The sequence below is a fragment of the Sander lucioperca genome, chromosome 10 (genome assembly GCF_008315115.2).
Source record: "Sander lucioperca isolate FBNREF2018 chromosome 10, SLUC_FBN_1.2, whole genome shotgun sequence".
Classification (NCBI taxonomy): domain Eukaryota; kingdom Metazoa; phylum Chordata; class Actinopteri; order Perciformes; family Percidae; genus Sander; species Sander lucioperca.
In genome coordinates this window covers 26642156-26669655 of record NC_050182.1, presented here as the reverse complement: position 1 = coordinate 26669655, position 27500 = coordinate 26642156, and the positions used below count along the sequence as shown (strand labels likewise).

Here is a 27500-nt window from a genome sequence, read left to right as displayed (position 1 = left end):
AACTTTACTGGTCTTTTGTTTCTGAAAGCTCTCTTTTAGTTTTGCTGCAACTGCTTGTCTGAACACAGCCTATCACTGGGCGTAGCAAAAGAAAAGCAAAGAAAAAAAATAGTTGGCCTCAAAACATCAAATGACAAGCCAATTTCAGGTAAACGGATAACTGAAGCATGTTCAAATGGGGTCACATACAAAAACAGACATGTCAACACAGTGTCAAAAGGTGGAAATACTGTAGGAGTATATTTGAGCTAGTCAAGACCGGAAGCCGTTTAGAACTGTACCTGTTACTAAGACGATCAAACTTGTATGTAATTGTTAGGAACAGATAGTTGTTTCTGACTGTCCCACCTGTTTGAGGTAGATGCTCTTGCCAGATGAGTTGGGTCCAGTGATGATCTTGACTCTGCTTTGTGACTCTGAGCTCTGGAAAGAGTTGGCCACAAACACAGGAGAGCACAGCTCTAACAGCGGGTGTCTAAAAAAAATCGTAAAATACAGACATTTATCAGTCCTGTACTGCATTCTTCATTCTCGTATTGAATACAACTGTATTTGTGTGCACTGTGTATGTGATTAGTAATCAAATTAATGAAACATGAAATTACAACAAGAACTGGAGTCCTTGGATAATTCCATCTAGTGTGTAGGTGGTTACCTGCCCTGTGTGACTGTTATCTTCCTGTGGCTGGCTAGTTTGGGTGAGGTGTAGCCGTACTCTTGGGAGGCGCTGCTCATAGCCATCAGACAGTCCAGCTCAGCTGTGAGATCCAAAACCTACACAACACACACATTATGCCTGAACAGAGCAGTTTTTTTTTTTTTTTTAAAGATTATTTTCAGCCTTTATTTTTGACAGGACAGATGAAGACATGAAAGGGGAGAGAGAGGGGGTATGACATGCAGCAAAGGGCCGCAGGTAGGAGTCGAACCCGGGCCCGCTGCGCCGAGGAGTAAACCTCTATATATGGGCACCCGCTTTACCAACTGAGTTATCTGGGCGCCCTGAACAGAGCAGTTTTGACTGATGAAAGAGCAGCAAGTGACAGGCCTAAAGCTTAACAGGGTTGTGCATGTTGAATGAGACAGAAGCTGTGTATGTACATGTTCTCATTTTGGTGGAAAATATGAGTATTTGGAACATACTGAGCATACAGATAAACAACAAAGAAAAAGGATTATGTTGCAGGAGCAGTGTGATAATTGTCTTTGTATGTTTTGATACTTATTGTTATGGGAATCCATTGTAACCACAGGGAGGGTGGGTGAGTGTTAAATTCTCAAAAGAGAGATCTTGGGTGGAGTATCATTTTAATAAAGCTTGATAAGTTTGAAACCCTGCAAACCTGCATCTTAATACACTAATTGTTTCTTTAACACTAATGTAATTGCCAAGTTGCAAACACAATTATTCATCCTCTGAATTTACTAATCATTCTGCCCTAAAAAAAAACAATAACATTTGCAATTACAGCATGCAAAATCTGTCATGAGACAAATATCACTTGAAAAGAACTTGGCTTCGGAACTCAGAAACAAACTCCACCAGTACACACATTTACAGAATTACTTTCATGCACGCAATCATTTTATCAGAGTGAGAGTCATGTTTCAAACACTGGGACCTGGGAGTGCACAGTGATACACACCAACCTTGTAAAGGGAGGCGCTTCTCTCGAGGATTGTGTTCTGCAACTGTGTCATTACTGCTGTCTCCATGTCTGAGAAGCAAAAAGTAGACAATCAGGAAAGCCTTCAGTGGTTGTGGTCACTTCTAAGAATGTCAAGTACACAGCTATCAGGTAAAGGCTTTCTGTTAGTAAGAAGGCAAAAGACCTCTAATGTCACAGTGCAAGTCTCCTAGGAGGTCGTCTAGCTCCTTGGTTCTCTGGCTGCGGTAGTGCAGACGGTCCTCCGACAGAAACTAGCTCACATGGACACATGAAAAAGGTATTACATCACACAGGCATTTGGCATTTTGAAGAACACAAACAAACACAATTAACATGTTGACAAAATCATACACAAACCATAAAATCAAGCTCCTCTATCTCAAAATCCTCTTTCTCCACCATGCTGGGCAGGCGAGGGACAGATAGCAGGAATCCAATCTGCAAGGAGAATTAAACAATGATTTCTGAACACGGATATACGTGATGCTCCAGAGACACTGTCGCCATATCTGATTGTATGAATCCCAACAATAATACAGTACATGTGGGCTTAAGCCAGAGGAGTAAATAAAAATGTTGTTTGAAAGATCAGCCGGTAGCCGTGTCGACAAGAAGCTCAGACCAGAGGGATGTAGATGACGCAGCAGGAGGGAATGCGAGGGTCCAGGTGTTCCAGCTCTCTTCTGGCTACATCTGTCAGGAAGTCAGACAGCCCCATCATCTTCCTCTTCTCTGACAGAGGGAGGGAGCATTGTTAAGACTTTAAATCAATCACCATTTAACCTCATCAACACAGGCTCATCACACATGGAGATTTCTGATCAGGCTTTTTTCACTTGTCAAATGACTGTTCCAGTTTTTAAAACCAGTATGGAGGCACTTACTCTCATCGATTGCTGGGTCCACATTTGGTTTGATGGTGAAGCGGTTCTCAGCTAAGCTGGTTTCAAAATCCACCTACATGTTCCAAATCAAAGATGGAGTGAAACTCATTAACATTCAACAGTCTGTAAAAGCAACTGCAACAACAGCGAGGGGATTTTTCGGATTTGCAGCTGTGTGTTATTTTGTGTGTGTCTCACAACTCGGCTGATGAGGGAGGCAATATGGTGGAGGTCATCAGACAACCCTTCACTGATATCACGAAAGAGATGAATGGACTGAGGCAGGTGTCGCACCGTGTCCCTGATACACACTGCATTGTACACTGTCTGACAAACACACACAAACACAACATCTTGCACACATTTAACAGAACCTGGCATGTGGTGTGTGTATGGTGATACTGTAGCTCCAACCTTGTAGAGACTCTGCCAGTCAGTCACTTTGGTGTGAGAGAGAGACATCCTGCGCAGAAGAGTCTAACACACACAAGTACACACACACACACACACACACACACACACAGACTGGCTTTAGTCATACTTTCTATATTCAGTTTGTGACACAGCAGGTAAGGGGATAAATAGTCACATATGGAGAAAAAAAGGTCATTGGTCAGAGTTACTGGTATGTTACTGATGTTGCGTAGCGAGGACTGCAGGGTGCTCAGGGCGTCGGAGTTCCGAGGTGACGTGAAGAAACGTATCACTTCCTGTCTCCTGTGTAACACGGCCAGATCCAGTGTTGGCCGCAGGAACCACTGGCTGAGAGAGGAGAGAACATCACTTACACTCATGGTACTTCTAGAAAGCAAATAGTACAAACTAGCAAACTTTACATTCTCTGTATGTGACAATAACCAGAGTTACCAGAGTTAACCAGATATTCCGTGTATGCAAAAAATAATGTTTGTGTAACGAAAAATGGCAGAAATACATAAATGTAGGTTCCCACAATAATCACAGCATGGAATTAAAATCAGCATAATATCATCGCTGACAGTACCAAAAACAGATGATGTGTTATGTTGGAAAAGCTGAAACATTTATCTTGTTGCCATAGATACAAGCAGCGGAATTTAAACCTTGAAATTCCTGAGACAAACACAAATCCTCTGCCTGAATCATAAAACAGCAGTGCTGCAGTTCGTTTGTAAACACATGACACTTCAATTTGTCTTGCTTTAGTAGTGCTCCAAATGTTCCTTTCAATAAATGGACTTATATAAAGAAGATAATTGTTCTACATGATCATTTTAACCACATACTGTAGTTCTAATTATATAATTGTTATATTCAGTATTATTGTTGTGTATGCATGAGGTAGAGCACTTTGAATTTGGTTTGATGCAGTAAGGCCCCTTCATATTTTTTTTGTGTGATTGGACTCTAGCTCTCATCACTGTTGTTATGATTTGATACTATAAATAAATTGAATAGCAAGGTGTTTCTCACCGTAGCAGTTTGGAGCCAAACTTGCACCTGCAGCGGTTCAGTATCCCTGCAACAAACAATAAGTACAGAAGTTCATGTAATAACAATTAGATTAGACAGAGTAATAATGTCCTGAATTACTACCTTTGGGCCACGTACCATAAAGACTGAGTCCTTCCTTTTCACCTGAATGCAGCTTGTACACTGATGGGTGGAGTTCGGATTTAAAGATCTGCAGTACACTGAAACAAATACAAAGTCCATTGTAATGCTTCACCCGACGCTTGTCTCTTTCTCTTATAGAATAAGGGTAGGCGAGCAAAAGTAAAATGCTGTCCTGGCTCCACAATGGTGGAACGGGCCCCCCCTACCCCATCAGGACAGCAGAATCTCTACACATCTTCTGTCACAAACTGAAAACTGCGTCTTGAGCCATGAAAAGATGAAGAAAAAAAAACATTTCTCTACATGTATCTCTTGTTTCTAAAATGTAGCACTTGAAGCAGTTTTGCTTATTTGATCAATTTTATGTATTTGCTTGATTCTTTCTATTTTTGGGTTGTATCTTAACAGTTATATGCGCTTATTGTAAGTAGCTTTGGATAAAACGTCAGCTACATGAATGTAATGTAATTTAAAAACATAAAAGATCTCAGGTGGGCAAGTTAGAGAAGTAAAAGTCATAACAAAATGTATTAAACAGCTGCACTGTATGTTTTAGTTGTGGAACACGAAACAATTAATGAGATAATGATATTGAATAAAGATCATCTATATAATAAAGAAAATGTTTACCTGTAGGTGTCTCGGTCAATGCAAACAACACCTTTACTATATTGGGAAGAAACAATGCACATTTCAGAGAAGCAACATTTTCAATTCATTAAAAAATTTCTGCATCAAACGATTTTTGATCTGCTTGTAGATGGTATATAGAATAGAGAACATGTAATACAGTAAATGAAACACAATGCCACAAATGCATACTACTGCTGCCTGTCTAACAGACTAAACCCTGTGTAGCTAAATACAGAGCAGTAAAAAAAACACTTCTCATTGACAAAACTCTTTCAAGGTCCTCATTACAGAAATATGTGTGATCACAGTCATATGTGTGTGTGCCAAGTTACATTAATGTGTGTCTTACAGCGTGTAGGAGTGAAACTGTAGGATAGGAACTCCAACACTGCTGTCTTCCAGCTCCACTCCCACTCTCCTCCTGTCCAGACATTTCAGCAGAGCGCCTACTGCCCTCAGCTACCCACAGGATGTATACACACACACACACACACACACACACAAAAACATGATCATCTCCTGTACAAAGATGGACTGATGGATAGGATGACATGTAGACAGCTGGCTCACCATCAGGGGCGAGTCAAAGGAGATACAGGAGGAGAGGTAGGACATTTTGTCTCTCTCTGAAATGGAGGCAGGAACGAAAGGCAGATGGGCCGAAAGGAGCCTCTGCTTACTGACCTCCAGACCTGCAACAGTAAAAAAATGACACAAAATCAATCTGTTCATTGTGGGAAATCATGCAAATGTATTGCAAATAAAATCCTCCCTAAAATTGATGAGGATATTTGGATATTATGGGTGGGCGTCTGTTTACCAAAGTCAACGTATGGATAAGTAACCACCTCTGGTTTGTAGTCTGGGTTTGAACCTGGGATACAACAGAGGGGGATTTGAAAAAAGAAAAATAGTATGTTGTATGAAAGAAAACATTATTGTCAAAGGAGTTATTTCACATGGCAGAACTGTTTCACTGTAGTCTCAAAGGCCTTATAAAGCTGTGTATAATAGCTGTACAGTCACTCTTCTCCCTTATCACACTATCTGGCTGCAGTGTCAAGCATCCCTAATCTCATTTCATTCCCTTGACCTAGAAACTACTTGTCTTGTACGATGTCAAAACAAAACTTTCTCTGTGTGAAATTTTCCTGTTTCCACACCCAATACTGATAAAATGTTTGTCTCCCAGAACTCACCAAGTTGTTGCAGGAAGCTTGTCATGCAGCGCTCCTGCTTTGCACTGGTAATTATTACATGGGGACTAACCTCTTGGATGACTAAACAGAAAACAAGGAGGTACGATGTACACACAGTATATTAAGGCATGGACAAGTGTCGGTTTATATAAATAATTGACATTTAAGAGCTGTTGAAAATACATGAAAACCATAATCCTAATCTTATTTAGGAAGAGACCAAGATTATGTAACAGGCTGTGTATTGTTTACCTCTGGCCAACAGGTGGAGCTCGTAGTTGTCGCGAGTGTCTATCATATAGTGTAAAGAGGAGTCCTTCATGTCATAGAAGCAGAGGCCCATCTGTCCATGCTGGGCTAAAACACTCAGTAAAACCTGATAATCGACAAATACAAGAATCTGACCGCTGCAAATAGCTACTACTTTGCCAGCTTGAGTGTGACGTCTGAGCTTACCGTAGGTGAGTCTTCCTCCTCTTCTTCATCTCCATTTATGCCAAGCGGACCAAAACCTAACCCTCCTTTTCTCAGACTCTCAAGTGCTGCCATGACCAGTTATTTCTAGATGTGAACAGTCAAATTAAGCTAATAAATCAATGCTCTACATCAATAAATTGCACAATGTTTAAATTAAACTTAAAAAAACCAAAAGGTTTAGCTAGTTAGCGTCTAGGTTAATAGATTAGCTAGCTTGCTGGGCGAGCTAACTGTAAACTCATGTTAGCTAACTTGAACCAAGCTAACTAACGTTCATTTACTAACATATACACTGGATGGGTTGGGACTTTTTAAATGAATGGGCTTTAAGTGTCGTTGGTAAAGTTCCACTATTATATGGAGTTGATAAAATCCTTTCTGTGACAGTCAGTTTCCCAGAGAACTCACCTTTACGTACCTCTTTTGCGCGCACGTTTGTCCCACTGTGTCCCACTGTTGTCATGACAACAGTGTCCCCTTATGCTGTCTCCACCACTGATACTGATAATATTAAATGCTAGCACTTTAATTCAGGACCTTTTAATTCAGAATTAAATATGTTCCATTACTAGACTGAGTATATACCATATAGGCCATTGGGGAAAAACATGATAAATACTATAATTAAAATGTTTTTTTTATTTTATTTTATTTGGCACCTGTAGCTGCTGAACTGGCAGCCAAGAATCTGACTCATCTTTAGTCTAACCACATAGATGCTCATTTAAAGATGAATTTAAGCAGTTTGTTATCATTGAGCAATATAGATGAATACAGAAATGTAATTAATTCATAGTTTTGTTCATGAGTAATGAATGAAATAAGCAACTGTATCATGCCAATTAAGGCATTATAAATGTGTTTCATATTTTATAACTGACAGAAATTAATGAAAATGGCACAATCACAGATCTAGGCTCTCTAACTCTTTACGGGTATCAACACAATTTTAATTCCCTAAGGTGTCATCTGGCCATTCCTTAACCTATTTGGTATAATCATGACTCTCTTTTAGTAGCCTAATTATTATTATCAGTATTATTTCATAATCTCCACCTGTATACCAGGCAGGTGTTCAGTCAGTGAAAGCAGATGTATAGACCCCTTTGCAGGGAAAAGTTTTGGCTGCTTAATGTTTGTTGGAAACCTTAGGATTGGATCACTGTTTCTGCATAATATTAATTCCCCCTTCGTTACTTAATGTGATTTATGTTTTCTAAAAGGGAAGCCTCCATACCACCAAACAACACTACTGAATTGCCCATATTCTCCTTCCTTTTAACATTCGCAACACAGCAATAATGACGTCAAATGACAAAGGAGTCATTTATTTTATACACAAAGGAAGAAACAGAAAGAAAATGTCTTCCAGCTCACTGACAATGCTTTGAAACTTCAGTGAAATACGTAGGCCTATATATTATATTGTAATAAAGAAGATAGATAATACATCCATGTGTCTGATATAATATGTATGTACATCATTTTTCATATACAAATCTATACATTCTTGGTACACTTCAGTGATTGACTAAATCTTTCCTATTGTTTATGTTTGTATGTATGTAAACTATTGCCTAGAAAGCAGGTAGTGCTGGAGACGAGGGGCTAGAGGCAGTTTGTCCATTTGATTCAGCGTCTGTTGCCCTAAACACTGCCGAATTGACAGTCCACATAAAGCCATCAGGGCAGGGGGATCACCTGGGAAGGAGAGAGAATTTGTTTTATAAGATCCAAGTAGATCTAACCAAAGCAGATCTGTGTAAAACCTGATACTCACGTGTGGCACCGTTCAGGTATCGTAGTCGTATGCTGGCTCCTCCTCTCACACTGCTCACTGCTGGGAAAAGCTCCACTCCACAAGGGAGGTCTTTGAAAGCCACGCCGAGGAAGCTGCCATCAACAACAAATCCCAGAGTCCCTGCGTCGGCGTCCAGGACCAGCAGGATGCGCTCAGGGACGGGGAGAGGTGTCTGTGCCACCTTTGTGTGTGATGAAGTGAAAGATTGTGTCACAGCCTCAGAGTGGCACCTCCTCTTTCCTGGGTAAAGTCCCAGACTCTGTCCGTCATGCCAGAGCTGATTGGTTTTGAGTTCCCAGCCCCAGGACTGTGTCTCTATGCCAATCAGCACGTTATACCCTGAGGCCTGCAGAGGGCAGCTCTGCCTGGAAATGCCCATGACGGCATGACTCCCTCTGTGGTTGGGGCTCCACAGCACCTCCCAGACATGAAGCCCACTCTTCACCCCCATCTCTGCCCTAACCCCATCGCTGCTCATCTCAACCGGTGAACGTGTCACTTCCTGTTTGCAGGCAGACAGCAGGAAGTGTGGAGAGCAGTAGACTGAGCTCCAGTGTGAGCGACTGTCTCCCGGAAAAACCGGAGAGGAGTTCAGAGTGACAGCGAGGCGAGAGGATGTCGGGACAGCCAGAGGAAGGAAAGCTGATGAAGAGGAGGAAGGGCTTTTGTCTGCCCTGCTGTACAGCCAAACTGAGAGTGAGACACCCATTGGTACAAACAGTCTATCAGTGTCATCAGAGAAGAACTGTGGAGAGGACAGACAACAAACTATATTTGTATATATATAACTAGTTCATACACTGGAAAAAACTACTCTACTACTTTCAGCTCCAGTTTGTATGAAGTTTGAATGTAGAATGTAATTAACCTAATAGACGTATGTTTGAACTTTTAGACTGAAAGGAAAAGGCCTGCAACTTATGATAATTTTCATGATTTTCTTGATTTTTCACATTGTTTTATACAAACTAGAGTAGAGAAGAATAAAGTTAGGTTATGGTCGGTGTAGAGTAAAGTAATGTAGGGTTGAAAAGTAGCAGACAACAAGGTAATGTAGAGAAAAGAAGTATGGTGGAGTAGAGGACAGCAGAATAGGTTAAAGCAGAGCAGAATACGGTAAGTGCAGTGGTGGGAGAGGTAGGTGTTTTGGCATTTACTATGAATCACATTTTATATTCATTATAGGCTATGTTTTAAAAATCTAGAGCTGTCAGATAAACACAGTGGCGTAAAAGGAACATTTTTTCCCTCTGAAATGTAGTAGGCTATATTTGATGTATAAAGTCGCTTGATATTAAAATAGCCTACTCTTCTATACAAGTAGGCCTACCTCAAAATTGTCCAGAAGTAAGCTATAGAGCAAATGTATGCAGTCTTACTTTCCACCACTGGGTGATGTAGTAGAATAAGGTATGATATAGAAAATATTTTAAATTAGAATAGAGGAAAGTGGAGCTAAGAAATTAGTAGATTAATAACAAAACATATAAAGTCTCCTGGTGCACATATTTAAATATGATTCGGGATATTTTACCAGCAGCTCAGTAAAAACAAAGAGTGCCCTATACATCTTTAAATCTTACCAGATGTTTTGTTGAATCCTTCTCTGTGGTCATCAAACGCAGGCTGTTTCCAGACATCTATGTCTATCAGTGTGTTTATACCAGGCTCTTATAAAGCATCTCCTTGGTCTTATCGCGGCTCGGTAACGTAACCCCTCCGCCCGCTGATCCGGTGTTTTGGTTATGTGTTTTGGGACGACCTCCGATACGGGAACAGCACAGCCCATCACTTCAGACTGACGCCATACAGAGCTACAGTGACAAGGACGGGAGATCCTATGACTATGACTATGTTTATGAAACTGAAAAGAAACCATGGTGATATTAATAGCCTATATAAGCCTACATCCACGGTCTAGTAGAGGAGATCACGAGCTATCAATATAGACGTCTAATTTTCCCCCTCTTACTTACTTTTATCGCGTTCTATAATGAATGTAAACATAAATGGCGAAACACAAAAACAGAATAAAACTCGGGCTTTTATATAATAAGAAGAGAAATATAAAATAGAACCCAAATCGACTCATTATTCCAGAGTGCGCATGCGCATAAAGAGGAACAGTGAGCAGGGTGATTTAAGCCCTGGACGCTGTTTTACAGAAAACGACAGACTTACTTAGGCAAAATTAAATGTTTAGATAAATAGAGAGCCAGGTGATTTTCGTGATAGAAAAAGAATAGAAATAAAGGGCAGCACTAGTTGTAGCTAGTGGTTGGGCTAAATGTGCATAGCAAGAGACAACCCATGCAGCATGTGTATTGCCCAATTGCCCCACTACACCCCCCAAAAAGACCAACAAGTCAGTTTATGTATGTGGCTTTTGTTGATTTTCTGTTTACTACTTCCCATCATTTCCCTTCCCTATATTTCACGTGAGTAGTAAACAAGGTTAGTGTGTCCAGTCTGTTCAACATTGGAAAGGGCTACAGTTATGACTGAGGGTAGCAATACCCACAAGCCTGACCCCCTTTCATGAATTTTTTTTTTTTAAAACATGTAGGCTATGAGTAAACATGATGAGAATGAGTCATTTAAGGATGTCAGCACACACAGACTGCAACATTGGATTTGATCAGGGTCCTCATGTAAATCCCCACAGGCTGATTTTTAGGTGTGTGTTTTGTATTTAAAACCAGATTATTGAGGCAGCTAAATTCAATGTTTCAGACAAACTAACATGACAAACTGTTAAATGTAAAGTACCTTAACCTATCTTAAAACGTTGGCACTTGATGTTGCTTACCCACTCTAGAAAATGAGAGTAAAAGCAGCAGGACAGATAAAGAAGCTAAGAGCAGATTTGTGAACAACATGGGTCTTAAAAGGGACAGATAAGGGAAAAAAAGATAAATGCACGTTGATTCTGCATGAGGAAGTTCATCCTTACACAGATAAACAAAACTCCTGCAGGTGAAGTAAGAAAAACACAATCATTCAAATTAAATAAAACTTTGATAATTGTGTAATAAAATGCATATTGCTGTGATTGTTAATTTAGTGTTTTTGTTATCTATTAGGATTTATGTTGCTGTAACTGGACAGTTAAATCTGTAACATACAACCATCAAATAACAACCAAAGTGCTACATATAATACCATAAGATTTAGTTTTTTTTTTTTTTTCAAACATCAGCGAGGCTCTTATATAGTATTGATAATCTCATGTCTACGTAATGTTAGCAGATAACTGTTCACACATTGAGATTTTGGCAATTGTGCTTTATTGTGTTTCACATATCTTTATTTATGAAATATAATCTCTCTGTTTATAGTCCAAAAAATAAACATAGAACTGCTGTAACAGTGGGTTTTGTCTGTTAAGTAAATAAGATACATGGCAATGCTGGGAAAATAACAAATCTAATCACACGTTCATTGCAGATATGGATGTTTATCCCGTTATCTGTCCATTTCTCTTCTCGTGGAGTCTGTTTGTCTTGATAACTCATGTGGCGGCACACTGGTCCTTTGTAGCTTGCCTTTAAAGTCCAACCGAAATCACATTTAGTCATCCCTTTTTGCAGTCAAAAATAATGTCAACATGTTTTTAAATGTATTGTATAGTTTTATACAATTAAAATGAATAACAAAGGTATTTGGGGAAATATCAGAAATGCTCCTTTATGATATTATATATATATATATATATATATATATATATATACCAATTGTACACTGCCAGCTGCAGTCTCGGGCAGACATACTGTAGTGTTGTTAGTTGTATTGAAGCGTAAGGATCACACCAGTCTCCTAACTGACTGAGGTAACATTTGCAGCTACGTCTACATGCTGTTTAATATGCTGCAGCTAATTACCTATCTAGCTTGCTGACTTTAGGTGAATTTCCCTGGTGAATGTTTGTTTGGTCGCTCGTTCAGCAAGCTAACAGGCAGAACGAGATGTTTGTTCATGTTTGTAATTTAGATAGGAAGGATACTTTAGCAGGAAAGCTAATGTGGGTTGTTGTTCAAAGTCTGTTTGTGATGTGTAGCCAGGGGCGTAGCACAAAATTCTGGGCCCTGGTCTGTAAAAAGGCATTCTCTATGGGCCCCTCCCTGCATCCACAGCTATTAATTCTAGCATCTTTTTGGACCCTGGGTACTCTTGTCCCCCCCCCCCTACTTTTAATAGATTAAACATTGCAACACCAATTATTTATGTAGATACTATACTATACCAGATACCATATTAACCTCCTCAAGAAGTGAGTGCAGCTCTTTTGCCCATGCAGAACTGTGTGACTCTACATACAAACCTTATTTATTAGATCCTTTTTACATTTTGGCTTGTATTACAAATGTTTCAGCAAAAGTGGCAGACTGCCTTAACTTAAGCCCTAACACTAGAATAAAAAAATAAACAAAAAAACAAAGTCACTCAAAGTTGATTCACAATAATTTGGTGTTTATAGGTGTTAAAAACTGAGTGTGCTACATGAACTCATTCATGATGGATTTAGATGTGAAAATAATCACTGGTAGTGCTGACTTTCATCCTCTGTGATTTAAAGGATAATGAAACAAATCTTTTCTGACAGATATGGTTTATTGAGGGACATCTATGATTTGCACTTCAGATAACAATGTGATGCAATGTAACAGCATCATCAAAAGCAGAATGTTCCGTTAGTGTCTTTGTAGTCTTTAGATAAGGCCTACTTATGTCTTTATACTCTTTGCCTCAGCTGATAACACTGGAGGTATAAAGAATTTAACTCTGGTAATGTTTTCGTTAAATTGATCTGGTACAGCCAGTTACCATTGGGCAGTTCCTCAGTGGACGTCACATCAGATGTCACCTCTTTTCCATTTGTCAGCCATGTCACTCTGATTTGTTTGGGATAAAAACCATACACACCGCAGACGAGCATGCCTGGATGTTTGCTGCCCTCCGCCTCAACTGACCTCAGCCTGACAGAGGGTGACAGATGGGAAAGAACCCATAGACAAAACAAGTTGGCATGAAATAGTACATTGTTCACTTATTATGCACCAATTATGCTGAGAGTTTTGGTAACACTTTAGATAACAGCCTGCAAATTACTGGGTTTCAATGGGAGGCAGAAGGATAGAAGTAAAGGCATTAAGGAGGGAAAACAGCGTAATTTAGTACACTGTACATTACATATTTAGATATGTTATATATATACTTGAAAGGTTTACCAACTTTTTATAAATATACTGTGTATATATATATATATATATATATATATATATATATATATATATATATATATATGTGCGGAGAATGGGCCCTTGTGAACGATTCAGATTGCCACCTCGGAAATATGCTGTTCTAAGAAGAACTCACATGTATAATTTGTTTTGCTAAAACAGTCAGTAGCAATCTATAACAAAATCATATGCTTATTCTACATTAACTATGAACCTATATAAATATAATATATATAACCTTATAAATAAACTTTAAAAAAATATTCAATTAAAAGAATAATTTCTTATTTTCTTCTTCTGTTATTTTTGTCATATACAGATATGCAATGATGATAGCTGAGTAATATGTATGTTGATGTTGTCCGGTGTCAAGTTTCTGTTGGATCATGTGATGAGATGATACAGTATATGGTAGCTCATTTTGGCACATTTGTCAAGACAAGCTGAGCACATTTGCAAGCCGAGTGAGTAGTCATGCCCTTCAAACATAAAAGGGCCCTTCATAATAGTGTGCAGAGGGGCCCCTCACCGCACTGACTACTACCAATTCGCTAACATATTAGCCAGGTTAGTTGAACCTCTGGGTTCAGAGCTAATAAACAAGAAAAAGGTCAAATCACCTGGTTTTGAAAGGATATTAAATGCCAACGATACTTGGGATTTGCATTTTTCTGCATTCTTTTCTTCCCGTTTCAAAAGAGCAGGGCTTTGGTTAAGGCCATCTGCAATTTCTTTTGTTTTCTTTGTGTAGCCAGTATATTTTCAGTAAGTGCTGCTGTATTGGATCTGAAGCACCTTATTGAAGTAGATTTGCACAAGATAAACAGTCATGATGTCATGTTGCCCCAGAGGAATTAAACTGGCAGCGAAGCAAACCACAACCGAAAAGAACACCTGTAACAGAAAGCCAGTAAGTATGAGATAGATCATGTAGAAACCTGTTGTGGCAACTGAATATTTGGCCCAGTCTTGTCAACAGCAACACGGCAACACAAACAATCTCATTACTTACCTGCTCTTGAAAACAACAGGAGCAGAAACGGCAGTGTAAAGAAGCTGCAAATACGCATGGTGACATGAGAAAAGACTAATTAAAATCGGAAGTGAATTGATCTCGCACACAAAACATGAGGAAGTGAAGCAGCAAGAGTGCTCAACATTTTTGTAAGCAGGTGTGTTCACAGAGTTTGCCCTGCATGCCACAAGAACATCTAAAGTGTTGTTGTTCTAGTAATCTGACCACCACTCACCTTTATTTTGTCTGACATAAATTATTGAAGTTATTTATAATTTGATCTCAGCATCAATGGATGAACTGGTTCATTCGTAAAATATTTTAATTAACCTTGAATTAAAGCAACTAAAATCACTTTCAGTGGTTGGTTGCAGAAACTTTATGAATAATAAATAGATCACAGTGAAAAACCTGAATCTAATCTAAATCATAGTAGGCGTCAAGAAAACACCAGTAAGCGCCACAAATTATGCATTTATATTTTACATTATTACACATGTATATAAAGAGCATTTTCACTTTTTGGAAGAGAAGCTTAGTTTAAACTACCTTTATATGCTGTTTTGTACGTGAACTTTAACCTGTAACAGTAACTAAAGCTGTCTGGTAAATGTAGTCGAGTAAAATGTACAATAATTCCCTCTGAAATGTAGTACTACTAAGTACAGTACTTGAGAAAATGTACTGACTTATTTTTTACCACTTTTTACTTGAGGACAGGAAAACAATTAGTCAAACATCATGTCTGTTCTTGAGATATTCTTTATTCTCATACCTTAAAACAACTTCATGCAGTTTATTATGCTTTGCGTTTCATTTCAGGAGATAAATATGTAGTCATCACTGAGTACTACTACAGTAGAAGTAGACTGGTCTGCACGAGCAACAAGAATAGATCTACATTCTGTCATTTTTATTTATAAAGGTCTGCAAAAGCTAACTTACATAAGAACAGGTAACATGATTTGATTTAATTTCTCTGGCAGGTTTTTTTCTCTCATGTCATAAGAAGTTCCCCATGTTGGGCAGCAGGCGGCGCTGGAGCTCCGTAAATGAGAGCAGGAGGAAAAGGCTGCCTGTTTGTGCTGTTTTTGTTGGCAACTACAAACACTTAAGCCTGGAAACCAGGCAAATCTGCCAGCTCATGTTTTATTTGCTCTGGCAGATACGCATTTGCAAATAACGTTGGCTGTGCCAGACTACAAACTCAAAAACAACAAAAGTGAAAAGGGAACTAGTGGAAGTTAAAGCAGATTGAAGAGTGCAATAGACCTTTTTCACGGCAGACATGTTGACATGTCATATAGTAGGAAAAGCACAGGTGTATTCAAAACCATTAATGGTGGCATCTCCACTTAGGAGAAGGAGAGGCCCTGGTATTGTGCATGCTGACTCACTGAAATAGCTTACTGGGACACTTGATGGAATTGAGCCATTGTTAAGGTTATCAATTTCAGCTGTGCTTTTCCTGCTATGACAAGTCAAAATGTCTGCACTGAAATAGGTCCATTGGACGGTGTTCCAGGTGTTTTTTGTTTTTTTTTACTTCATATCTAATTTGAATTAACACTGCAGCCCTCATAGTAGGCCTATTTCACACAAAGGTGTTTCCACTAAAGTGGTCTGACTAGAGTTCTTCTCATGCAATTTAACATAGCTTCACCCAACTTCCACTTAACTAGAGGGCTAATCAACAAGGTGATTGAAAACACCTGCATGGGAGTGCAAGGCTTACATTTATGAAAGGAACCTGATCATCATATTAGCATACTTTCCAGCATGCATTGTTTGGGGGTTCAAATTCTCTCTTTCCTATAGTTTGTAAAGCACATACATGATGGAAACTTGTGACTTTTAATTAGGGCTGTCAAAATAACGCGTTAATTTCGATTAATTAATCTGAGAAAAAATAACGCGTTAAAAAAAATAACGTTTTTTTAATACATGATAAATTAAGTCATGAATGTGAAAAATATAACTGAATACACTACATACTACATACATTAAATACACTGGTGAAAAAATGTATACACTAAGTTTAAATTTATTCTATCAGCTGATAAGTGGTAAAGGACTAACATACTTTTTGTTTGGTTGTTTTTTAAACAAACTGATAATAAAGCTTTATTTTTCTTTTTTTACGCTCCATTTTAATTATTCAACTAATTATATTATTTATTGATGCGTTTATTTATATTTTGGACTTTGGACTTGGTCTGATAACCTTTTACTACATTTTGTCAGTTTTGGGGCTCCATAAGTTTGAGCCCAAAATGAGGAGAATGGCATGTTGTGTTGGCACATTGAAACTCTGTCGTGAAAACAATGTGGATAAAAGGTTATCAGACAAGTCAAAAATAGAATTGAATGCATAAATAAATATTAGTAGTTTAGGGTACTAGTTAAATAATTACAGTGGAGTGTGAAAAGATTAAATGAGGACTGACATAATTAAGTTTTAATTCATTTTATCAATGGTGGTTACTAGGGGAAATAAATAAAAAGTTGTTTTGTGATTATAAAGCTTTATAGTTCTGATTTATATACTAGTTTTGATTATTTGATTAACACTATTATTTATTCAACAAATAAAAAAGCTGTGAAAACAAACAAAAAACGTTTCATTATTGGGCTGGCAGGTGGCGCTGGAGGACCGCAGATATTAGCAGTGCTGCGTATGGAAGAAGCCGCCTGTTGGTGCTGTTTTGGGGCATGTGGCTCAGAGGATTGGTGGGGCCGTCTTCCTCTCTGACCCGTCGATGAAAAAAACCGACCGAGCGGCACAAGGGCCGGGGGATGCACAGAGGAAACACGGCTTTAAAGGCAAAAAACAGGAATGCTGATGCTGCGAAACATGGAGTGTTGCCTCCTTTGCGGAATAAACCGAGTTTACGCTGATGTGGCCGGTCAGTGAGTTTGTAAAAGCAAAAGATTTGGCTTCTACTTTATTTTTATTGAACCGTTGATACACATCTGCAGTGATGCGGGCTGTGAATTGGAGACAAGCTGCTGCAATTTTAGTCTGCCTTTTGGGATACCTTGTCAACAGAGCTGTCGCCAAAACATTACCGGAGGACACAGTCACACAAGGTAAAAGTGTATTAAACATTTTGTCCTTAAAAACAAGCTAGTTAGCTGGCCATTTTGGTGGCTAATGGTGCCGCTAGCCAGCTTGGATGCTGATGTGACCTAAAGTTAGCTAACATTAGCAAGTTAGCTGGTGGCAGAGAGAGAGCGTGAAAACTTATGACATGTTTATTATCCAGCATGGTTTAATATCTCAAACCTTTTAAAACTATATTTTTTTCAATGTGGTGTAACGTACGTCATATCTGTGTAAAATACTTTGTTAGTGGTAGTGACTGAAAACATGCCCTCATATTGTGCAGAATAATGCAGCAAAAGAGACCAGCTGCTGTGATTTGTCATTTGTAGCGTTACAAAAAAAGAGTCTCTCTCTCTTTATAAGTGTCTGTCTGAGAAGGGGGGGTATTGTAGGCTACACCATATTGTGGACAATATCTTGTACCATAATGTGTACAGTATTTAGTCTAAATGGCTTGCACTGTTTTAACTTTACATTTTGTGAAAGTACGGTATGTTGCTGTTTCTGTGTGTTTTTAACCAGAACGTCCACCTTGTTCAGGTGTCAAACAGCAAGTAGATGAATACCAACAAGCTCAAACTTTATACTTGGCCTTTGTGATAGAGCTGCAGCTAATGGTTATTTTCTTGATTAATCAAGTAATTAATTTGTCTTTAAAATGTCAAAAAATAGTGGAAACTCACAATTTCCCAGAGCCCAAGTTGACATTTTCAGATTGCTTGTCTTGTCCAACTAACAGTCCTCAACTTAAAGCTTGTCAGCTAACTATCATAAAACATCAAATGTTAACATTTAGGAAGTGGGAATCAGCAATATTGATAATTGATTGTCATTTCTTAAGCAAATGCCAAACCTGGTTCTAGCTTTTCCAATGTAAGGATTTGATAGAAAACTGCTTTTTCTTTTTACTATTTCCTGACTTTTTATAGACAAAAATATTAATTGACAAAAAAAATAGTCAGATTAATTGATGATGAAAATAATCATCAGCCCTACTAAGTAATATTCCAAGCATCCCCAGTGTTTTTAGAAATTTTAGAAAAAATGAAATACAAATATTGCACTTGATGGAATAAAAACATTGTGGGTAAAGTTTCTCGTGTCTGCAGATTGCAGTGTATGTGTTTGAGGGTATCCTGTCACTACAGCAGCAGACTCATTAAAAGTTTGAAAGCCAGTATGAATCACAGTAATCTGTTGGCATGTCATTCTGTCACTAACATCAAAGCTGCAGCTCATAGTAACTACTAAAGTGGAGCCACATCTGTTTAATCCGTCACTTTTATCCCTCACTTTCATGCACTCACACATCGCAGTCGTCTGTGTCCGCTTACATTTTTGGCTGGCCCACATTCGGTCCTCTCGCTACAACTGTGTTTACAGTACGAGTAAAAATATGAATGTTAACATACAGTAACTAATGCTGTAAATCAGTCAGGGTAAAAAAAAAGCAACACTGAGCACTGATTTCTCTCAAAGCTGTTGAGTTAGTTTCTGATATTTTATAATTTTATGATTAGTTCAGGAGTTTTTGAAGTAGTTCTGCTTAAGACATCACATTTTCTGCATCATGAAAATTGGCTAAATTCACAACAACAAGCTCCTGTAAGAACAAGGTATAGTCTGTCCCGGCCTCTCTCCGCTCTCTGTTTTCCCTTTCTTTCTCACTCTCTTTCTCTGGAGTTCACTTTGCCCCAGATTGACCTTCAGTTGTTCCCGGGGGGGTTATGTTCAGGTCGATACTGAGGACTTTTCCTGGTCTGTCCAGCAGACAACATAGATGAGTGGAGCCAGACAGACAATCTACCCGCAGATATAGATCTCACTCACATTACTGCTGCCCATAATAGGCATGGCATTGCATCTCCAGCAGACCAACATTCGCTGAAGCTGGACAAGGGTTGCCAGGAAGTAAACCAATCCAATCATATTGTCACCAGCTAGCCAGGCTTGATTTTTAATCACAAGATGCTGGTGTGAGTGCTAACGGCAGATCCACTTCGGGGAAGATGCATCATGTCATGAGAAAGCATATTTAGGGAGGGGGTCAACAACCTCTTGAGCCAAAGAGCAGAACCAGTGTGTGGTGTGTAGTACAGTATGTAGACGGGAATATTTACTGTAGTAAGATGAGTCCGTTTGCTCTCCAGCCTGAGACATGATGATGTAACCTAATTGCTGTGTCCCCTGCTAAGTTAATGGGATCGACCATCGCTTTCTAATCTCACTTTAAATCCAGGTAAGGCAAAATAGCAGGCTGAACACCTATTGATAGCCCTTATCTTCATTTACAATGACAAAACATTAGTTCATCATACAGAAGTATGTGTGTGTGCATGCTTTTATTTTTCAGTTTTTCCACATGTTGCATTGACCTTTTGTGTTATCCACATTTTGTTCCTATAACATTTTTAAAAGGCCTATTTCTTTTCTTCTTTTTATCAAGATAACAATACTGAGACTCAGATTTTTGATATTTATCTCAATGGTAAACAAATAGCTTCAGTCCTTGTGGTTTTCTTTTAGCTGTGATCAAGTTATTACATCTAGAAACCCAAACAAGTCTGTTGACGTTTAAGCATGCATTGGTGTAGTTTTCATAGACTTGAATCCTTAACTCCATTGTTTTCTTTTTATTGTACATAAATGATAAAATACTTACAAATATTTTTACTATACCTTACTTTGTTATTTGAACAACTTGCCAGTATTTCAAGAGCTCTTGCGCTCCTGTCACATTTAGGCACGGGCCGGTTACCGGTTTGAAGGTATACTGCGGTTTGAAAAAGTCAAGGTTTCAAAACCACTAAAATTTTCTGTCATACCGTTCCTAAGGTATAAGCTGTTGTGTAATTAGTGGTCAACGACAGAAAATGCATTTTAGTAATCCGTCTTCCTGCCAGTGTGCAGTGTGTTTAAAAATAAAATGCGTTGTGTTCAATGGAAACCCAGAAATTAAAAAAAATAAAAATTTAAGCTGTAATTGCAAAACCGTGAAACCGTGATATTTTTGCTGAAGGTTATCATACCATCAGAATCGTAATCGGCCCATGCCTAGTCACATCACATGATTTCTGTCTCCTCTCGTCTCACCATGCGCTCCTACTCGAGATGGTGAAAATTAAGTTTTGCCGTTACCGGTATGTCAAACTCCTTAATATATTACTGGGGTTTGTTGAAGAGCTGATCTTTTCTATCCAAATCAATTCCAAATTGTTGAGCGTTTTCTCCAGTTGGAAAACAGTGTACATAATGTGATGGAAATATGGCATTTATGTTTGTTTCATGTATTAGACTTGGTGGACAAACAGGTGGACAAAAACGCTCTTTGTGTTTGTTTGTGCTCATTATTTTTTCCCTGGCATTGCTTTGAGTCCCAGTTACTTGTGATAAGCCATTGATTCTAATAAGCTGCAACTGTGTTATACTAGATGTTGTGTACAAGCAAGCTTTTCACTTAGCCTTGTGTGCAGAAAGCATCTGTTTCCCCCTCCTCTGTTTGGAAGAACACCAAACCTCCTCACACACCCAATGGATGCCAGCCATACCAAGCATTTCCAGTTTATCACACCTCACTTTTATGCCGCAGAAAGGCTTTGCTTCCCTTTTAACTTCTAAATAATAAACCAAATACACATCAATTCAAGCTGTAGTAGGCTGAAAAAACATGCACACACTGATTTTATCTTCCCCGTTTTCGCGTCTTGGGTTCATCTCTTTCTACTCGCATACAAACACACACAACCACCCTGCTGCTTTGGCTGCTGCTGCCTGGGATAATTGGTCTGAGATCGCAGCGTTGGTCAGGCAAAACTCTTTGATGTCTTTATCCTCCATATGGTACTCAAAACACTCAGATAATGAGTTAATACAGTAAGGGGCAGTTATAAAGGTGCTGGTTTAGCTGCAGAATTGAGGTCTTCAGTCATTCTTCAGGCGGAACATCTTCCTCTACTGTGTGTCGGAGCAGAGTGGAGACTCCTAGCTTGTTTAACAATGATGTCACCACAGTAGTGATTTATTGGATGAGGATTGGGAGAGGGGCTGTTGCATTTGTCAATCTTGAGTCTCCAAGGGGAGTTCTTTTTTAAGTGAGCACAGCTGGTACCCCTTACAACCTATCACTGGGAGTGGGACAGGAAGTGAGGTCATGATCTCTTTCTCTTACACTCTCACACAAACGCACAGTCTTAATGCAATGGGGGAGTTTCTGTCAGACGTCTTTTTGTTTTCCAATCCTGTAGCTGTGACAGTGCAAATGTAATAACGTGGAGGAATGAAGTGAGGGGTCAGAAAGCAGCCACAGAGCAGATCTTCACACCAAACCTTTCAGGGTAATTATGTGTGTGGTTTGAAATTGACACGTTGCTCTGCTAAACCACCTAACTTCCACACATGCAAAGGTATCATTTGGTGCAGCGCTTTGTTTTTAGGTGCCTGCTGCACTCAGGCTGAACTCTCAACAGATTTGTCAGAGTGGTTCCTTGCTGGCCGCAGGATCCCTGAGTGGGGGGAGGGGGGTCAGTCTAGCCAGGAGTATGTATGTGTTAGCGTGTGGGGTTACCATAAAGAGTAACGATGAAATTCAGTTGCATTGACTATGGGGGAGGTGGGCATGTTTAGGTGAAGGGAGAAGAAACCCTTTTAGTCTTAATTGAAAGGTCACCATGGGTCAACCAGCAGCCAATGATCAAACGGGGTTTAGGTTAAAGTGAGAGCGTGGGTTTGTGTGGATGTTAAATTATAGTGTTTTTGTACCAAGTTTGTTTTTATCATACCTTTGGGATATAAAGCTGAAATTGACTTTTTGTTTGTTTTTCAGCTTGTGATACAATGAACCACACAGTGTTTGAGCTGCCTCTCTGCAGAGGCGTTGATAGATGTGTGCATACTTTGTTTGGCAGCACGTACTGGAAAGTACATTTACTCAAGTACAGCTCTTAAGTACAACGTTGTATTATACTTGTACTTTACTTGAATATTTACATTTTCTGCCACTCTACTTTTAACTACATTTCAGAGGCAAATATTGTACTTTTTACTCAACTACATTTATTTGATAACTTTAGTCACTTTGCAGATTCAGATTAATAATACAAAAAATAATCAACAAAAAATGTATGATGTACTATTATGGGTTACGATAAGGCTTTATTGATTCTTAGGGGGATTCAGAAACCACCCAGCAGTATATAAAGTAAATTAAATTAAACCAACATTTATTACCTCTAATGATGTACACCAATGTATCAATAATTATAATCAACAACAACCACTTATACAAATTAACATCGATGTAACAGCCCCTCCTGTGGTCACACTTAACAGTTGCCAAAGAATATGTAACAGCAGGTCAAAACCCTTCTCTTTTGAGATTTTTTTTGAGGGAGTTGACGTGTATCTTTTTGCACAGTACTTTTAGTACTACCCTACTTTTCTAGGGTTGCATCTAATTATTTTAATTGAATAATCTACTGATCATTTTCTCGATTAATCACTTTGTCTGTAAAATTAAATCAGTCTGACAAAACTTGAAGATTTTATTAGACCCATCTCGCCAGTGTGACATGCAGTGAACTTAAGATTGTTGTTCCATCTGTAGGTGCCTTTAGTGTAAGCTTTTCATCAATCAACAGGCAGTCTGTGTACATTATTTTATTCCTCCTCTCCATTACAGAAGGAGTTTATACATACAGTTGTTTTTCCCCTCTGGTCCAAGGCTTCTTTGAGAGAGGGAAATGGTCCATTGTTTTAGAGGGGAAGTGCCATTGGCTAGAGTCCAGGAAATGGTCAGACGACTGTTTCTTTGTGATTGGCTGGGATGTGGAATGCCATCTCCGTGGACTAAAGGCAAAGGGCCTGGCACGGAAACAAACCCAGTCAAAGAGATGACTGTATTTTAGTCTGCCATAATTGTAACACCACTGTGTTTTATGTCTGTAGATCACTCCTCGCTGCAGTCTGTTCACACCAACACTCAGATATATAAACGGCTCAGTAAACACTCTGTTTGATTACAGAGGTGACTCTGAAGGTTCACCTGAGCGATGCCAGCACTCACCAGCCCCTGGGAGGAGCCACCATACAGCTCTTCGCCAACCACACTTCTGTAACCACGGAAACCTCATCACCTGATGGCAACACCTACTTGCGCTTCCCCTACCGCCTTGGGACACCGTTGGTCGTCACCGCATCCAAACAGGGATATGTGCCAAACTCTGTGCCCTGGAGTCCCTCCAGATTACCTGGTGAGTGTGAGTGTGTGTGAGAGAGAAATATTTTAAGACAAATACAGAAATTATTTAACATTTAGACACATTTAGAATTTGTTTAGTATGACACATTTAGTGTATGTCTGTTGGTGTGAAATAGAAATTGTGTGTGTGTGTGTGTGTGTGTGTGTGTGTGTGTGTGTGACTATATTTGTGGGGTCCAAAAACCGGGAAATACTTGTGGGGTCTGCACAGCCTTGTGGTGCCCAAAATGCTGGACCCCACAAGGTTAAAGGGCTGTTTGAGGGTTAAGACTTGGTTTTAGGGTTAGAATTAGGTTATGGTTAGGGTGAGGGTAAGGGTTAAGGTTAGGCATTTAGTTGTGACAGTTAAGGTTAGGTTAAGGGGCTAGGGAATGCATTATGTCAATGACGGGTCCCCACAAAGATAGTGAAACAAACGTGTGTGGGTGTGGGTGTGGAGGGGGGGTGTAACGGAACAGCAGCCAATTGGATTATCCCGCTTACCAGGTTTTGAACAATGGAGGACTGAAATGAAGGAAGAGGAAAGAAGTGCAGTTTGCTGGGTCAGACTTCTGTCCTGCACAGCAGACGGAATGAAAGCAGGACTATTAAAAATGTATAAAGTTGGTTTAATGACCTGTTATGTCAGATAGTTATGTCAGTGGCCAGGTAGATTGCTGCAGTTTGTTCCTTATCTGATTGTAGGTTTATACTGTCCGTAATGTAGTGTGTATAATTTTGTGGTATTTATTTGTGTTCCAGTATTTTCCTCGATCAGCCTGGACCTGCTACCAGAAAGAGCTGCTACTCTGATGGTGTATGAAGATGTTGTGGAGATTGTTTCAGGCTTACAAGGTAAAGTGTGTGTGTGTGTGTGTGTGTGGCTATACATACAGCTCATTGTTATTGATTTTAAACCATTTTCAATAAAAAGCACCCACATCTTTTAAAAGGACCAGATTGGATTAAAACAGTTTATAAAACAATTTTACCACAAGGTCCATTAGCCGCTGTTCTGGAGCTTTCAATCATATCACACGATCTTCCTCTTCTTAAACTTCTCAAATAGTAGGCCAACATTAGCGAGAAGTCTTTAAAACAATATATTAACGTCTACAATTCCATGACAACTGGGCAAACTCCATCTGTTGAAGCTCCAGAACAGCTGCTAAAGGACCTTGTAGTAAGATTGTTTTACAAACTGCTTTTTAAGATCAAGAATTAATTTTTTAATCTCAATTTTCACCAAGATTTTATGTTTCCACGCATCTAAAAGTTATGATTTGAGCTGCAAGAAGATATTGATCACTGTGCTTCACAGTAAATAAGGTTTTCTACACAGCTCAGTTTATACTTTGTCAGTGACAGTGAATACATAATTGCATATTATTTATTATGTATACATATTGAGCTGCTGACTATGCAACCTCTCCAAGTCTCTATTCGCAAGACAAATAATTTGTTAAACTGTCATGATCAGATTTTAACCCTTTTTTAATAACAAAAATAAACCGATACATTCACATTTGTTTCTAATAAAAACTGAAAATGATTAGCCCTACCTATACATTAAATAGCCCACTGTTGAGTAAAAATCCACCCTCCTCCATCCACACATGCACAAATATAAATCAAGAGTCTGTCTTTGTTAGTCAGCCTCTTTGTTAAGGTGTGTGTAATTATATTAGATAAGGCTTTCTCACTCAGGCAGAATCAATATAGCCTCTTTGTCTGCTGCGTCTTTTGTGTGTCTGTGACCGACAAGGGAGTAATTTAACATGTCATCTGTGTTGTCTGACTAGAGGAAAAACTTCACAGTAATAAATATACAGACACCATTAACATGTAAACCTCTTGAGTACACACTACTCACAGCACGTGCCTGAGTGGAGTGTAGTTTCTGCCCTGTGTCCGAAACACTGTTTGTCACGATGTTGTGGATTTAGGTGCCTAGGGGAGTGATAAACCTTGGCATGTGGCACGAGGAAAGAGAATAAAAGAGGGGGAAGAGGAGGAGGAGGAAGAGGATGATACAGTATGTGCTGGAAAGTGAGGTTGTGGGTGGAGCAGTTGGAGACAATAGGGGAGAAAGGGGGATGGGCAGAGCAGTGTCCAACAGAAGGAGGAACAGATGAGGTGAGAGGAAAGTGGAGGGAAAAAAAGATGAGGAGGAGACGAAAGGAACACACAAGAACAGAAACAGGGTCATTTCCTTTCACAAAAACAGAGCCACAAAAGGGAAATAACATTCACACCTGAACTTTAAGAACAAGTGAAAGAAAACATGAAAGTTAAAAGATGCACATAACTGCAGAGCTCAAATACATGTCGAGTACAACTAGAAACACAGTGAACACAGCTGGATGTGTGTCTCACTGCTCAGGAATGTGCACTCGTTACAGTCGGACCACAATGACATCACCTTGCTGAGTCCAGCTACATGCAGTTTTCACTGTTTATCCTCTTTATGTATAATTTTGTAATGGCAGGCAGATACTGGGTGGGAAGCTATGATGAAAAGGCAACTATTAATTGCACAGCAAAATATCAGAAAAAAGCATTACACTGGCCGAGAGAAAAAGCCGAGCAAGGCATTATCTCTACTATATTGATCTGGAGTTGCCTCCATTAAGCCTAATTTGATGGCTGAATTTGTAAAAGGCATTCGGTGAAGATGAGGAGTTGAAGATTGCCATGTAAAACATCCCGAAACAATATCCATATGTAAGATGGACTGTTTTATTCTGTCAGAATTATCTGTTGAAATTTTAAGGGACACTTAGCTTTTAACAAATATAACCTTTGAAACTTGAATGTAGATGGAGAACTGGTGTTTTATATTTTTTATTGAATCCTTGTGTACTCAAATTCCATTTATGAGTGTACAACACCACACAGCCTATTTTGTTCAACCCTAAAATCCAAATAGAACCCCTTTGGACAATTTCCAGGGATTTGTTAAAAATAAGAAATCACCAAGACTAGATTTTTAAAGAAATATTTTACCAACGTATGATCTGCAATACAGAACAAGTTTTTTTGTAATGGCTAGCAAGAAGTTCAGTTTAATCACAACTGAAAATTCCATTCATGAATATCTTGCACACCAAACAACTTAAAGAAGTACCTAATGTTGTTATAACAGAACAATGTTCCCGTTTAATTTTGTCATCCCCCTCTCCCCATGCATGCTATCTATCTCAACTATCAATTACAGAAGTAAGGGCGACATGCCAGAAAAATCTTTTAAAAAGGGTCAAAAACTGAAACTTTAACAACACTCATTCATTCAACATGTCCATGTTTTCTGACGTCTCTGTTTGTCACTCCTCAAGGTTTCAGGCATCAGCCCAGTGTTTATTTCCAGCGTAGAGCTCTGAGTCTTCCCTCCAACACATCCTACGCCAACCTTACAGCCCTGCTCACCGTGGCCAGTTCCCCCTCGCACATCCAGCACTTTCCCCACCTGCAAGTCCTCAGCGGCAACGGCACAGGTGAGGCTCGAACTGGCGGACGGTAACAGACTCGACTGTAGAAATATGGCCAAGGATAGTCGGGCACAGATGACAGAGGAGAAGGCTGCTGAGAGGGGGTGGGGATTGAAGAGAAGAAGCAGTGGTATATCAGAGAGACTACCCTGGAGA

At 39.2% G+C, this 27500-nt stretch overlaps 3 protein-coding genes and 1 pseudogene across 7 annotated transcripts in view; 1 reads left to right on the top strand and 3 right to left on the bottom strand.

The window, feature by feature from the left end:
• msh5 (mutS homolog 5) overlaps positions 1 to 6977 on the bottom strand; it is an 11409-nt gene extending 4432 nt beyond the window's left edge. The window contains exons 1-20 of one of the 2 annotated variants that reach the window (XM_031299219.2): positions 6868 to 6977; positions 6439 to 6543; positions 6235 to 6358; positions 5983 to 6063; positions 5604 to 5657; positions 5354 to 5475; positions 5133 to 5242; positions 4781 to 4816; positions 4145 to 4227; positions 4007 to 4052; positions 3178 to 3316; positions 2969 to 3031; positions 2753 to 2881; positions 2555 to 2627; positions 2293 to 2402; positions 2028 to 2108; positions 1834 to 1921; positions 1651 to 1718; positions 656 to 774; positions 349 to 475 (exon numbers count right to left, since the gene is read on the bottom strand). In XM_031299219.2, the coding sequence (XP_031155079.1) occupies positions 349 to 475; positions 656 to 774; positions 1651 to 1718; positions 1834 to 1921; positions 2028 to 2108; positions 2293 to 2402; positions 2555 to 2627; positions 2753 to 2881; positions 2969 to 3031; positions 3178 to 3316; positions 4007 to 4052; positions 4145 to 4227; positions 4781 to 4816; positions 5133 to 5242; positions 5354 to 5475; positions 5604 to 5657; positions 5983 to 6063; positions 6235 to 6358; positions 6439 to 6531 (1746 nt within the window). In that variant the 5' untranslated portion in view covers positions 6532 to 6543; positions 6868 to 6977. The remainder of the gene's footprint in view (positions 1 to 348; positions 476 to 655; positions 775 to 1650; positions 1719 to 1833; positions 1922 to 2027; positions 2109 to 2292; positions 2403 to 2554; positions 2628 to 2752; positions 2882 to 2968; positions 3032 to 3177; positions 3317 to 4006; positions 4053 to 4144; positions 4228 to 4780; positions 4817 to 5132; positions 5243 to 5353; positions 5476 to 5603; positions 5658 to 5982; positions 6064 to 6234; positions 6359 to 6438; positions 6544 to 6867) is intronic. The other variant, XM_031299220.2, reaches the window with a different exon arrangement.
• A 789-nt stretch (positions 6978 to 7766) lies between these two features.
• On the bottom strand, positions 7767 to 10362 carry LOC116049504 (SPRY domain-containing SOCS box protein 4). 3 transcript variants are annotated; one of them, XM_031299224.2, is made up of 4 exons: positions 9844 to 9958; positions 9591 to 9634; positions 8240 to 9005; positions 7767 to 8160 (listed from the first exon to the last, which is right to left on the bottom strand). In XM_031299224.2, exons 3-4 carry the CDS (start codon positions 8967 to 8969, stop codon positions 8030 to 8032), a joined length of 861 nt encoding a protein of 286 aa, XP_031155084.1. In that variant the 5' UTR covers positions 8970 to 9005; positions 9591 to 9634; positions 9844 to 9958; the 3' UTR covers positions 7767 to 8029. The 3 variants fall into 3 exon arrangements, with proteins under 3 accessions (XP_031155084.1, XP_035862253.1, XP_031155082.1); XM_036006360.1 differs by having other exon boundaries at positions 9591 to 9638; positions 9844 to 9950; XM_031299222.2 differs by lacking the exon at positions 9591 to 9634 and having other exon boundaries at positions 9844 to 10362.
• Positions 10363 to 12992: 2630 nt separating this feature from the next.
• On the bottom strand, positions 12993 to 15477 carry LOC116049781 (annotated as a pseudogene).
• A 1698-nt stretch (positions 15478 to 17175) lies between these two features.
• fam171a1 (family with sequence similarity 171 member A1) overlaps positions 17176 to 27500 on the top strand; it is a 19505-nt gene continuing 9180 nt past the window's right edge. Inside the window, exons 1-4 of one of the 2 annotated variants that reach the window (XM_031299225.2) lie at positions 17176 to 17605; positions 23642 to 23869; positions 24619 to 24711; positions 27192 to 27350. In XM_031299225.2, coding sequence (XP_031155085.1) covers positions 17497 to 17605; positions 23642 to 23869; positions 24619 to 24711; positions 27192 to 27350 — 589 coding nt within the window. In that variant the 5' untranslated portion in view covers positions 17176 to 17496. Of the gene's footprint in view, positions 17606 to 21768; positions 21956 to 23641; positions 23870 to 24618; positions 24712 to 27191; positions 27351 to 27500 lie in introns of those variants that run through there. The other variant, XM_036006269.1, reaches the window with a different exon arrangement.